We start from the raw sequence: 14,919 nt of genomic DNA, 5'->3' as shown, positions 1-14,919 counted from the left end.
CCTTACACCCTGCCCCACGGCACCAGTGTTCCTGCCGAGCCCCGAGAGGGTTTTGTGTTTATTTAGATCATTATCATTTCTAAAGGCAGCAGCCATGAGGTCACAAACCAGGATTATAACCCCGGGTATGCAGGAGCCAGCAGGGATCCGGGGCTCGGTGAGCGGAGCCGGGCAGGGCAGGGTTGCGGGGCTGCAGAGCGGAGCGGAGCCGCCCCGGGGCACCGGCACCCGCAGCCCCGCCGGACACCCGCCCGGCACCGCCCGGCCCGGCGGGACAAAAATAACGGAGAAAACTTTCGCTTGGATGGGACTTTTTATAGGGTATTTTCGGGAACGATCGGCTTTCCCTGCTCGGAGAAAAGTTTGTAGCGCGGAGCCGCTGCGCTGCCCGGCGGTCCGGCCGCGGCGGGGCTGATGAAGCACGGAAAGTTTTCCGCGCCGGCACCGCCGCCCCCAGCCCCGCTCCCCTCGGTGCCCCCACGCCCCCGGAGCCGCACCCCGCCCCGGCTGAGCTCCCCGGGCCGGCGGGGCCGAGAGCCGAGCCCGCGCTCACCTCGCGTTGGTGCAGTCGTTGTACAAAGTTTCGAAGTCCTTCCTGGTGATGAGCTTGCAGCGGTTGACGCCGGGCTGGATGGCCCCCAGCCCGCGCAGGATGCGGACCTGCTCCACCGTGCACACCACGGGCGATATATCCAGCCGCTTCAGCTTGGTGTAGACCGTGTGCAGCCCTCCCACCAGGTGCTTGAGGAAGAGATCAAAGACCTGCGGCAGGCAGATCAGCTCCTGCCCCTCCACGAGGAACGAGGCCACCTTCACCCCGTGCAGGTCGACCATCTTACACTCGTTGCCGCCGCCGCCGCCGCCCGCGCCGGCCCCGCCGCCGCCGGCCGAGAGGAAAGTGTTGACGAGGCTGTTGGTGAGGCGCGGGGACTCCGCGGGGCTGGAGTACAGCGGGTCCGCCCGGAACAAACCCGCCGAGCCCCCCGCGCCGCCGCCGCTGGAAGTTGCGGCGATGACGGGCGGCGCGGACACCGCCATGGCCGGCGCGGCTCCCCGCGGCTGCCCGAGCCCCGCGCTGCGCTCCGTGCGGTGCCGCCGGATCGCCGCGCTCCCGCCGCCCGCACGCAGCGCCCAGACCCCTCCCCAGCGCCGCCGGGGGAGAGTGACGGCGCCCTCCAGCCAATGCGCCCCGCCCGCCGCCAGCAACGCCGCCGCCAGTGGCTGCGGGCGCGGGCGGGGCGGGGCAGCGCCGGCCGCGCACCTGGGCGGGGGGCGTGAGGGGAGCGCGCCGCTGCGCCCGCAACTCGGGCAAAGTTTGGGGGGCGAGCCTCGGGTTGCGAGGCTGTTCCGCTGCACGGGCTGCGAGAAGATCCCGCTCCCGGGCTGCGATGGGGTCCCGCTCCCTGAGCTGTGATGGAGTCCTAGTCCCCGGACCCGAGCGGCTCCAGCCGGCGCTGCCCCGCGCTCTGAGGGAAGGGAGCGGAGGGAGGCAGCGCCGGGGCTGCCCTTGTCCCTTCCCCGGGCAGTTGGAGCGGTCGCTGCGCCCTGGCACGTTTCTGAGCGTTCAAATACCTGTGCCCCGCCACAGCTGAAGGCAGTGGGGACAGGGGGTGGCGGTGCGGGGCTCCGCTCGGTACTCGAGACAAACGTGGAACGGGAACTCTCCCCGGGTGCTCGGGGACAGACGGTGGCACCGGCACGGCACAGGGTGCGGGTCCGCAGGCACTGAGTCAGGCCTAAAGCAAACTGAGCCCCTGCAGAGAGGGGCTGAGGGAGGTGTGAGAAATGTACAAGTTTGGTACACTTGTACAAGAGAAATGTACAAGTTTGGTACACTGGTCACTCACACCAGTCGAACCCCGTGCTCGGGAGGTCTGGCACTCAATTGCATGAATTCCAGCCTCGCTGCGGCATCAGCTGTGGTTCAGGTCCCACGGCTCGGCCTCTCCTCACGCAGCCCCCAGCAGCACCAGGAGGTACCTCGGTGTCCCGGCAGCCCTGGAGCTGGGCACCTCCTGTGCCTCCTGCACGCCATCCCGGGCCCTGGACTCGAGAACTGCCGAGCCTCGTGTGTCCCTTGTCCCTCAACAAGTGGAGCCCAAGGGTGATCAGCCAGCCAGCAGATCCAGGGCACGCTGGCTACATGGGTTATTTGCTTCTTACCCTCTCCCAGTGTTCTATCACACGGCTTTTCACACCCTCTTCTCGTTCTTCCTGTGTTTCAACATCCTTCTTTTTGTTGCTACTGGTTTTCATTCTTTATCATCCCTTCTTTCCTAGTCCTTTAACTTTTTCACTCCCCTCCTTTTTTTTTTTTTGTTTGTTTTTAGCTTTGTCCCAAGGCATTCAATAAACAAAGCAAGCAGAAGAGAATAAACAAAACTTTCCAAGTGGATACCATGCAATACCAACAAAGCATTTCAGCTTTTTCCATGATCCCAGTGCCTGTGTATGCCATCTTCCCTTTTGTTAGGCTTGCTTATTTAGGCACCTTCTCTGCAAAGTATGATGTTTTTGCATTATGAGTAATCCCATTTTAGATGAGGGAAAATGATGGTGTGCTAACTGAATTGCTATATTTGTGAACAGAAATGATCTTAAATTACACTCTGGAGGAGCCTCCTCTTCTCCCCATTGATTTTATGTGTTCTAAGAGAGTGGCCACTGGTTTTAGGTGTCTAACCTCACTGCCAGAAACCAAGACAGAATTTTCACACACCTTAGTTTAAATTAATACCTTTCAATAAGAATTCTCATGTTTCCTGAACTAGTTCATGCATCTGTTTAGGCTCAAACCTTAGAATGGAAGCTCTGTGGGGCAGGGGTACTCACTTTGGCAGTGTTCAGTACTCTCAAACCCTGAACTCACCTGAGACATTTGTGTACTGGAAATTATAGAAATAACAAATAACTGACTTCAGATAGAAACTTTTGGGCGTTAATTTTCTGAACATAATTGCTATTAGGAAATTTATTAAATCAGATTCAAACATTGTCCTTTTAAAGACTCTTTTTTTCCCCTTTGAGATTAATGTGACAAAGTCCATTGTGAGAAGAATTCTTTTTCCTTTTTGACTTTAATGTCTTCCATAAGCTAAACATATTTCTAAATAAGACTGAATTTTCGCAAGGCCAGAGGAAGCCTTGCGCATCAACACCCAGCAAGTCGGAGTGGCATGAAGCAATATAAAATCATAAAGGCTGTAGTAAAAGCAGTACCCTTGAGAGGTGACTGTCCATGGAGAGAAGAACTGCTCTGAAACTTAGAAAGTGCTCAAGGTTTGAGAATTAATGCCAGGCAGCTGTCCAGTTCAACTAAGCATACACAAATCAACTATATCCATGAATATTATTATTTCTCCGTAATTTTGTTAAAGACAAGGCAAAGTTACTAAAGCCTAACAATCATCCAGTAATATCTTGTCAGTTATAAAGTATCCAGATGGTTTATTTGAATGGAGTCCAGCACTACGTAATCTGAATGTGTACAAACTACTAAGCCTCCCTATATCTGAAATAAGTATTTCAGAATATTACTTTAAAAGTAAAGTTTCATTATTTTTCTTCCTTTTGGACTGGTGTGCAAAACACTCTGTTTTCTTACAGTGGCAACTACAGAAATATTGGTGCATTGTGTATTAATCCTATACAAAAATTGGCAGTGTTTGTATGGCAAGATGTCAAGCAAAGGTTCCATTTGTTTGTTTTTGTTTTATCATCCTTGCATATGCCCCACTGCAGTGAAATGGGAAAGAGCTCTTCCCTGATGCAGGGGAAGCGAGGAAAGCCCCAGTCATTCCAGACAGGGCCAGTGAACAGCATTCTGGAAATCACTTATTGCCAGCTGGCATCAGCATGGCTCATGCTCTCCATGGGATCCCCGAGAGAAAATGATGGGTGACACACCTGAGGAGGGGGAGATGCTGATAAAAACTAATGACAGCTTTTGAGCTGAAGCAGTAGGATATTAACTAAAAAGAATAATTTTGTTTGGAGAAGACTGGAAAGCTCAATAGTGCTATTTGTGCTTCATGTCAGTTTCCAGCAGCCAACACAAAGGAGAACAATTAAAAGGAATTCCATAGATATCACAATGTAAAGGCTCCTGGTGGGGTTTTTTTAACAGAAAGAATTTTTTCTATGAACTTCACAGAGGTATGTCCAATGTGAGTAGCTTATAGGGGAAAAAATGCTACTTTTTAGTAAAGAACTTCGATTGTCCCTAAAATAAGTGGAAGGGAATAAATGTGAACATAGACATACACGGGTCAGAGATAACTGCAGGTCCAAAAATGAAGGATAAAAAATAACTGGAAGATGCATTTGCAATGTACCCTAATCATAATGGAACAAAGCAACTGTTTATTCTGAATTCCAACCCAAGTGGAGTCTGAGTCACAACAACCTTCTCATCCTTAACAATGAAATTTCTCAGGGCCCAATCAAAAGCTCTTAACCTACCCTAGTGAGCTCTGAGCGTATATCCCGAGCATGCAAAGCACTGATGGTGCTAATTCCGAGTAACGGCTTGAAAAGGAAGAAAAAACAGTATTAGCTTTTTGCTGGGTTAGTGTTTAATGCCTTGGATTCCTTGGGAAAGAGCAACCACAATTATATTAACAAATGTAGGCCACTGACGTGAGAAAAAGAAGAGACTGAAATTAGTGTGTCATTCTTTGTGCCCACATTTTTCTAGACGCACTCGTACTTGACACTTGCATTCAATTTAGTTCTGACATTTCAGCTGAGGATTTTTTGGAATTGTGGATTAAAACTTCCCACCTAAACATCAAGGATTTTACATAAAACTGATGAATCGAAATGTCTAAGTATCAATAGAAAAATGATCCCTTCTCTTAGGTGATTAAATGTATTGTATTAATGTGTGCATAACGCAGAATCAATAAATAATGAATTACCACTGATTGTAATTGAATGTTTTCATAATTTTATTGTCAGCCATGATAAATAATCAGTACATTTATACTGCATTAAATTAATTAGTGTGTCATTTCTATTACATACATCAGCAGTGAAGTAATGCAGTGACATCTGTTTCTAATGTTTTAAAGATGTGGTATTCCTTATTAAGTAAAAGGAAGAGTTATTAGAGGTATTTCCTGTGATTGGCAGTTATACTGGTACAGTCAAAGGGATCAAATAAAGGAACTTGCACTCTTGGCAAATGCTGCATTTCAACCCTTAATGGCAGCAAGCAACAATGATTGGAGTGAATTTTTCTTCTTTAGGATTTCAGAAAATCTTTCCCACCTTTCTAGAGAAAGTAAGAGTAGATCCTTTCTCCCTAACACAGTTGGGAAGATTCTAACATGCAAAATAGTTACAGCTCTATAGAAGAACCAGGCATCCACATCCATTTCTATATCCATTTTTTCTGCTTCAGTCCTCTGCATATACAAAGGAATTCCCCTGCTAAATGCTCATTAAAAAGTCTCAGATTAAGCCTTTTTTGGCTGTGAGGTTCTTACGTGGAAGTATCTGGTCTGTAATCTTTCTTGGAAGTCATACTTATGTGACATATCTCAGCATTGTGCTGCTGTTCATTATGTTCCTTGCAACAGAAATAAACTGAGGAGATGTTGCAAACATGGGAATCCAAGAGTGGAAGAGCAGAGTAAGAAAAACAGAATAAATGGAAAGGAACATACAACAAATAAGCATGAATCAAACTGTGCTAGAAGGAGGGCTGGTTTCTAAATGACTCCAGGTATTATAAATGGGGTGACCACCTGGGAGCAGGGTGATGTGAGTAAAACCCACTGAGCAACAACAGTTACAGACAACAAAGGAAGTCTGGGATTCTGGATTAATGTTTTTCTGGATTAATGTCTTTTCCAAGACACAAACGGTCATCTATAACTTTTCTGTACCATTATCCCATCTCTAAAAAGAAAATTGGAAAGCCTAATGTTAGAGCGTACCTGACTAGAGTTCTTCATCCATAAAGCAGCTTTTAATTTTAATCTTAAATCTTTCATACTAACAATGGGCACCATGATATTTAAGCAAAATGAAAACAGTTCAGACGTTTTATTCATTCCAGTGCAAGCTTCATAAAGTGCATCTGACTGATCACTGACTACTTTGCACAGATTTGGGAGGGTGGTCTCTGGAACAAGCACGTGCACACAGCAGTTTGTGCCCATGGCTTGTCCTGTGGGCAGGACTGGTGGCTGCTCACTGGCAGAGGTTGCACATTTAACACCCTGTGAGCTCTAACATCATTCCAGCTCGGGGTGAACCTGCAGCTCCAGGCTCCCTCCATGCACTGAGTGTGACTTGGGGCCTCTTAGGACAGCTCTCGACAGACACAGCCCTTGAGAGAAGTTCTGCAGCTCACAGAACCTGCCCCAAACTCACTGCTCAAGCCTTATGTGAGGCATGAAGGATGTGACCATTTCCTACAGAGCCTGAGATAACTAAAGCACAAACATACTCTCTCAAGCAAGGTCCCATCTACTTTTCCTATTCATCAAAATGTCACTGTGTTATCACTGGAGAGATGTGATCTGCCATGTTTGGCACTATCACTTTCTGTCTAACAGATGTGTAAATATCTTTTCTGAAAGCCAGCAGTACGTTTGTCATATAAAAATGTGAGTGGTACTTTCAAGCTTGTTCCAATGAAATACAGGAATACAAGATGCAGTTGTTGCTAATGATCCCTGACTCTAATTTGGATTTTGACTGTGGAAAGAGGGCAGCAAAATTGCAAAGCCTGGACCTTGGTGGAACAAGGCTGTTTTACACGAGATATAATCATCATTAAGGTTCAATATTGTTTGCAGCTTTTCTTCTTCAGGAAGAAAAATGAATACTATTAGATGTGTGTTGAAGTTAAAACACACTTTATAGCAAATCACTGTGGACACAGTTCCATGTACTCCAATATATTCAGTAAGTCATTATACCCAAATGCTCATTACTATTCCCGGAGGAACAAGATTAACCTCATCTCTCACTCTCCACATTTGCAGGGCAGTTAAAGAAAGCAAAAGTTTTCCTGCACTGTCTGTTTCAGCATCTCAGCCCTAATCTGAAGGCACCACCATCTAGTGGGATAAGAAGGTATTTAATTTTCTTTCCATTTTTTTGGTGGTTTTAAACATGGACATCACATTCTACTTCAAGTTACAAAAAAAAAAAAAAAAGAGGGATTTTTTTTTTAAATTTATACATATAAGGCTCACATGGCCCTTCCATTAATTCTCATTTGTGTTTTAATTGAAAAGCATTTTCCAATAAAAGTCTTAGGAGTCATTTCCTTGAAAATAGGTTTTCATAAACAAAGTTTTATCAATGAGAAAACAATTTTTAGCTATCCAGACTCAATGCAAGTGTAATTGATTTATTGAATAAATATTTTCAGTATTTTATTGGATCGACTTTGTGGAAATCCAATTGGCAGAATTATTAATATTGTGAAAGTAATCATCTTGAGCTCATCTTTAAAACCAATATGTATTTTAGGCAGTAAAGATCCATCCTTGCACTTTTCCATAGAGCCATTAAGTGTACAGCTTTTGGTTGTAAGCAGAGTCTGACCATTAAGTCCCATCTAAAATAAATTTCCAACCTGAATGCAAAGCAATCCTCTTACCTTGGCTCTAAGAGTGACCATTTATTGTACTTTGCCTATGCTGCTATCCTGACTGCTACCTGCTCTCATTTGGTTTTCCTTTTCTGCATTTCCAGTTGGGCAGGGTAATGGCAGGGATTTTCTGTGGAGGAGGGAGAACCATCAGGGTGAGCAGTGTGTGTTCATTTGTTTGTTTTTTACCACAGAATGTGTGCATCTGCAGCTGTTATCCTAAGATGCCTCCTTGTGTTCAGGTCTCATTGATCTTGTTACAGCATTTCACACACACAGGGATAATTGATTTACATCATTCAGGAGTTCACATCCTTTATAAGCATGAGAGTAAATATTAAGAAATTACAATACTTTAAAATTCTACCAATATTTTTATTTTGAATATCTAAACCAGTAATGAAATAATAAAGATTTAAATGCTTCATGACACAGATAATATTTTAGTATTCATAATTTGGGCCTGCTTCTGTTTCCATGGAAGTGAGTTGTATTTTTACCTCGAATACTACTAGACATTTCAGTGTTTTACTGTCTTCAAATTATAGAAATCTTATTGACACAAATGGGGATCAATGGGTATTTTGCATTGTACATCAATTTTATGATACTGTCTTTTCAAACACTGCATTTCTTCTGAAATCCATAAGGTAATAACAATCTATGCTGCCAGTTCTTACTGAAATCAGTCTGGAGTTCTGAGTAAAAATCAATGGAATTGGTCCAAACTGGTTGAGGCAGTAAATGCCATTTTGACCCTTTGATCCCTAACCATGTGCCTGTGAAGGTTGGAAGCATTTCACTCAGAATGCAGATTTAAAAATAGGTAAATCCTTTCATTTGGGATACTGTTTGCAGTTGGTGAAGTCCAGGACGTCATTCTGCTGTTTCTACCCCTGTCACAAAGCCCAACCTGGTGAGGCTGAATCCACAGCAGAATTGAGTCTCTCTGAATTTCAGTCAAAGGAACTCAGAGTGAGATCAGAATCAAATATTTAAGAGCAGGTTTTGGTTTTAACTTGACTAATCTCTCTATATGTTGTGTGAGCTTTTGGATAAAGTGATAAAAGTAATATAAAAAAAAGTGTCTTTCTTAATCTTCAGGAAACATTATTGACTTTATCTACCTTTTTTCCTCTTTCTTACTTTCACATCAAGGTTGATGTGACAGACATTGATAATGCACAAAGAAATATGTAATCTTACATAAACCTGGCTTTATATGCTTTAACTTCATTGACTTTCTGATGGAATTACCAGTGACTTGTGGAAGCATAAGGATGATCAGGCTATGAATTGAAAGTACAGGCTGGAACACCTGCGATCATAATTATTTAATGTATAACCATCCTGTGGTTTGAGTTTTTAAAAATTCTCCTTACCCGTATTTATAATGCTAAAACCTCTTAGTACCCTGGGAGACCATGACTGATATGTTTCATTAGTATTATGAATTTTAGAGTATTTTGCATTGAGGAACACTATAAACCAAAAGTACTTTTCCAGGATTTTTTCTAGAGGGATGTCTTACAATTTGATTCCATTATAATATTATTTAAAATATACTATGACAAGATCTTTCCTATTTTTTTCCCCACAAGGTCCATTAATATCCGATAAAGCAAGGTTTAATAGAGACTTTGCAATGGAAATATTTTTTTCACTTAAATATAAATGTACAATGTAGTTTTAAATAAAAAATTTAACTGTGAGTTCTATTTTAGAAAGTGTTTAATTTTATATAAGCAATATAATTGAAAAAAAGCTGTTGAAAATAAAAAAGATGGTTTTGCTTAGAGTGATAGAACTTCAGACACCAATTTTCTTTGCTATTTTAAGAATGAATGCTGATTAAACACGTTACTTCAGTTCATTAAATTAGCCAGGGATCCTGGATTTGCTGATACTTTCCATTAAGTGAAACTTACTTGAACCCAGCATCTTTCAGTGCAGTCCTTTTCCATACAAAATACATGTTAAAATTCAAATTCCTGGACATAGCGAGGAAACTTCCAAGTCTGTCATTTGGTCAGAGGTTTTACACAGCTGTGCTGCAACTCATCAATTGTCAGTCCTTCTGACAATTCCTCTGCCTAACAGCAGCCACTCAGGAAAATCCTTCTCTCCCTGTCCATATCTTGGGCAGAGGCATCTAATCTGTGAGAACTTACAGCTCCAAGTGTGTTTTTTAAGGTGCCTTTCTGTGTAGTGGCATGAATGTGCTTCTATTCATCCCAAGAAAATAGAAAGAAGACACCATAACTTAATTGAACAAAGACTAGTAAGACTTCCAATAGAATCCATCTTCCCTATTCCTATTTAGGGAATTCCTTGTCACGCAGGAAGCCATCTGAAAAGAGGCTATCAGGAAACTGCCATCTGCAAGACTGCAGGGAGCAATTGTTTCCACAAGTCACAGTAACCCTGGTCAGAATCAGGATTTTAGCACTTGGCTCAGTGGCCCTTATGGAAGAGTAAAGGAACAAAATAAAATGAAGTAACACGAAAGGTTAAGCTCTGGAAGATCAAGCCCTGTTTTTCACAGATGCCAGGTATCAGGAATTGCAGCTATCACACCAGCTATGATGATCCCTCTGTTGCAAAATGCTTTTCATAGTCATTTCAAAGTCATCAGGGAAATGGGAATTATGAAACTTTTATTTTGCTATGCACAGTATACAGCCTTTGTAGTCTTGATTGCTCATCTCTGGTTTGATGTGATATAAACTCACTAAAAAGGAAACTGCTTTCACCAACAGAAATTGTGGGTCTGAACTGTTCATAAGTGCCAATACTGATACACTCACACAATATAGATTTACTAGTTGAGTACACAGGTTTTACTGTAGCAATATTACCAGGGAATACAGAATTAAATCCCAGCTGGATCAGTATCCATTGTACTGAAATACAAACAATTATTAGCAACCTTGAAAATCTTCAGGAGCTCAATGTCTACATCCAGTTCCAGTTTATTAATGGACTTCTTGAATGATACCTTCATCTGGATGCACTACCTCTTCAATTAGTTCACCTGCTAATTTGTATGCAACTATCCCTGTTAAACATCCCTTGTCTGGCTCAAAAGGCGAGATTTAGGTAGCACTTCACTATTTACAATCCCTTTCTTAGGAGCATTTCAAAGTGCCATCCCGCAGTATCTATGTACCTGTTTTTCTGTACAATTTGATTACATTTTATTGGGGGAAAAAAAAGGACGTGTGTAGTACTTCTAGATTTGACTTCTTTTGAAACATTTTTCCACCTTTTAAGAAAATTACAATACCTTCCATGAAAAGTTCAGACTGAAAAAAGCAAATGAAAAACCCCAAGCACTAAAGCACAAAACAGAAAAGAATTGCACTGACATGTGAAATGTGTTAAAAGTTCTTCTTTGAATCAGTCATTTAGACATACAAAGATAATGATGATGATTATGATGACAATAATTATAATCAACTAAAATTTAAATTCATCCATTTTCTTCCATGCAAATACCAATTATATTTCTTTTCTTTAAAATGAATGTGACCATTTTAAGTAGTTATTCTTGCAAATCTTCCTAATAATCTGCCTCAACATTGACAACAGCACAAAATTCTTTTGAAGTGAGGGGGAAATTCTGTCTCTTCTGGCTTAATGGAAGGGCCAAAATAAGGGTCTTTATATAGAATGAATATTCCTAGTGTGAGGAGCTGCAGCCCATTCCTTTATTTACTCCATCAAACAGAGGAGGAAGTGCTGCTCCTTAGGTGCTAAGGAGGTACAAAAGGGGGAGGGACCATTGTGCTTCCATTAGTTCTGCTTTCTGCGTTCTGAGTCATTTCAGAAGTAAAGGATAATGGCTCCAAGTCTCCTTGCTCCCCTTGGAGATTCTGTGGTGCAGAATGCCTGAGAGAGGTGTTTGTAGCTCTAGGAATAACTACTCTGCTACTGGAGAAACTACCTTTTCAGAGAGCTGTACTTGGAGTATTGCCTGGATCTGTGATCTGCTAAAGCTCACCACCACCAAGCCAACATCTTACCCTTAAAAAGATAATTCTAAGGCTAAACAAACAAACAAAAAACTTTCGGATGAGTACTGTGAATTATGATTTATTACATTCCAACCTAAAATTCTCATTCACACTACAAGATCTGACCTTTTAATGCATTCATTTTACACCTTATCACTCTAAGAACACACAACCTAAAGAATACCCTGTTATCAAGGCAATGGGGCTGAAATTCAGGTTGCAGATACACTACAATGCTCACTTGCATTGCCCCCTGAAAACAGATTAAAATGCAACCATCTTATACAAACATTAAATACTTTAATATAGCTGCCCCACATAGTGTTTACAGTTAGGAGCATTCTTTTCCTAGACATATAATTTAATTAATGTTTAATATGTGCAATGTGGATGTCTTCTGCAGAAGAAAAGGGAGCATTTAAATGGAGTGTACTATGTTTGGATTAATGAAAAATGGATGTTAAATCCTAAGTGTCCATCCTCAATTCACAAAAGCATCACACATACATACAGTCTGGCACCAGTTCACAACTTTTGAAAGAAAAACAAAGCTAAGCATAATCTCATTTCGAATGCCTTAAAAATTTCTGTGCACCACTATTGCTACTCTCTGGCTTTAAAATCCTAAACACAGTATTTTAAACCCAAACGTGCTTGAACTGTAATGTTGGGAGGGAAATGCTCAATAAGGAGGCCTTTGCTGATGGCAGCCCTTCCCTGGCTCTGTGTACCCTCAGATAATGTTAAATTTCCACCACTGCAGCAGCAAAGCCCAAACTAAATCTCTGCTCTTACACAGAGCTCCAAGTGAAACCCTGACAGACCCAGCGTTGGAACTGAGGCAAATCAACCTCCAACACAGACTTTCTCAAAGTAGGAACAGTAAAAAAGCAAAGTAAATTGCTTTATCATTTTTCCCACCTGTTTCCGTAATTTCAAATGCAGTTGTTATATTAACTGGATTTTTTAGCAGTGTTATCACTGATTTCCTGCTTTACCTGGAAGTCAGTCCCCGGCTGTTACTCACTCCTAACTTTCAGATGTCTCTTGGCTGCAGTTTGGTGTTGGAGTCCTTGGTGACACATGTGTCTTCACAAGAATCCCAGCTGGCAAGAACTCATTTCAGCTGAGGCCTTTATAGTCTTTTGTTTATGGTTTCTCTGGTGAAGTCTAGGCAAAAATACTGCATATGAGACACATCAATTCACTTAACTTTATGGACTACTTTAAACCCTTTTAATTATATGATAATATTTATGGGGAGTTTCCTAGGGGACCTTTATCAGTTTCAGAACTTGGTTTATCCTCTCTTTTCATTTCAGCCAGGTGCCATTTATGATTTTCAAGCCTGGAGAACACTGCTGTTTAAAAAATACTCAATAATCTTGCACTTGTCATTCTCCTCAAATAGGGAAATGCAAGACTTTCACTCTGTGCCTGGCTTATTTTGTTTCATAGGCTGTATTATCCATCTCCCAGACTAATTCCTGGTTTTTTTCAGTATTTGTATGGGCACATTTTTAAATACATATATGTAAGTTAATTGAAATGAAAAAACTACTCCTATCCCCTGTTTAAGACAATACACATTTCACCTTCAACTGTAATTCTGGTTTGTTAATCAAACTGAAAAGACCAGGATGTAGAGGCTGAACTTTGCATGGTAAAACTTGTGCTGACTGTAATGAAGTAGGAATATGCACTAATGGCTGAAGGATCTGTATTCATAAACTGGCAACAAGTCAAAAGAGATGAATAAAATAAATGCAATACATAAAAGAATGGGAGTATTTCCAGAGAAAAGAGATTAATTTCTTACATAAGCTACAGTCTCCAGATGTGCTGGAAAAGGTACAGTTTTCCTAGACTCAGAGAACACAAGTCTGAAAACCTTACTAAGCAATAAAACTGCTTCAAGTAATATTGCAAATGAAATAAGGCAGTAACTGTATGTCATTAGACACGTGTCCATCTTTACTTCATCTTCCTTAAATCTTAATAAATCATTATCTTAATGAATGTTGAGTTATTACACAACATTATACAGCAGTCTTATTTATTCAATCTGTGTCTTTTTTTCTGGTGTTGGCTGACATTTTCTTTAGTACGTTAATTTACCAAGACTTTTAGATGCTGGAATATACAAATAGTGGAATTGCCAGGACAGAAAGCATTAAACTCTGCTTTGTAGCACTCTGAATTTTGAACCAGCCTGAGTTTTGGGGCTGCTGCAAAGACTTTCTCCTTCTTCCTGGACATAATGTATTTTTAGGAAACCCATAAAAATTACAGGTAATCCTTAAAGTAGCTGTAGTGGAACTTTCTTTCCATACTCTGCCAGTTTCACTGGGCACAGCAGCCTGATCAAAGCTATGATCATGAGTTTTTTTCTCCTCTGTGCTCATTTTGTACAAGATAATTTTGACTACAATGAGAGACCTACAGAATTTTTGCAGAATGCCATTAATTCAAGATTGAAACAGTAGACTCTTTGCCTTGCATGGTTACAGAAGTCAAGTGACATGTAATTCTCTTTCCAGTCTCTCTAAGCAATCCTATAATTTACACACATCTTAGTAATCAAAAGGGCAACTTCAAAATTAGTTTCAGTGCTCCTTAGGTAGAGAATATGGGTTTAATTGTTCAGAGGTTTTAAAATATATTCAGGTCACTGATCTACCGAGGCCTGTATCACAGGAATATTCATACCATTCATGGGAGCTGAGTGTCTAAATCTGACTGAGAATTTGCAGTTTAGGGTGTAATGCCCCTAATAACACACAAGTTTTATGGGCACAGCTGGGGCTGACCACTGCAAGCTGTGACAGGAAAAAAACACAGATAGTGGCAAAAAAGAGGAAGTTGGGATAAAGGTTGTCTGAGAGTTTAGGATAAATCTGGAAACAAACAACTTTTTCCCAAACACGCCTGGCTGTGGGGAGGCTGTTGCTGTGGTTAATGAACAATCAGGGTGGTGAATACATGAGTGGCTGCCAGTTGTGCAACTGCAAACTCCAGAGGAAAACCACGCAGAACTGCAGCAGCACACCAACATTTCCTTGCTGCCTGAACTAATGAGCCATTTCGCTGGGATAAATCAGGTTATTCACTGGATGTTTCAAGCAGCTAATAGGCCCGATCCTGCTGCTGATCCTTATTCAAACTGGTACTCGAGGAGAATTAAATTCTGTATCCACTGAGGGAATAATAGAATGAATAATGAGATTGCACACATGAAATCACTGCAGGATAAATAGACTACATAACTCAAAAAATTAAAATTCATCATAG

General features: G+C 41.8%; 1 protein-coding gene across 2 annotated transcripts in view; it reads right to left on the bottom strand.

The window, feature by feature from the left end:
* Nucleotides 1-1,134, bottom strand: part of DACH2 (dachshund family transcription factor 2) — a 230,583-nt gene extending 229,449 nt beyond the window's left edge. Inside the window, exon 1 of one of the 2 annotated variants that reach the window (XM_085060705.1) lies at nucleotides 554-1,134. In XM_085060705.1, coding sequence (XP_084916831.1) covers nucleotides 554-1,038 — 485 coding nt within the window. In that variant the 5' untranslated portion in view covers nucleotides 1,039-1,134. The remainder of the gene's footprint in view (nucleotides 1-553) is intronic. The other variant, XM_085060704.1, reaches the window with a different exon arrangement.
* Between the last annotated feature and the right edge of the window lie 13,785 nt (nucleotides 1,135-14,919).

Source organism: Lichenostomus cassidix, chromosome 4A, assembly GCF_008360975.1.
Source record: "Lichenostomus cassidix isolate B80296 chromosome 4A, HeHo_3.0, whole genome shotgun sequence".
Lineage (NCBI taxonomy): Eukaryota > Metazoa > Chordata > Aves > Passeriformes > Meliphagidae > Lichenostomus > Lichenostomus cassidix.
Note: the sequence above shows the minus strand (reverse complement) of the source record. Positions and strands in the feature narration are given on the sequence as shown.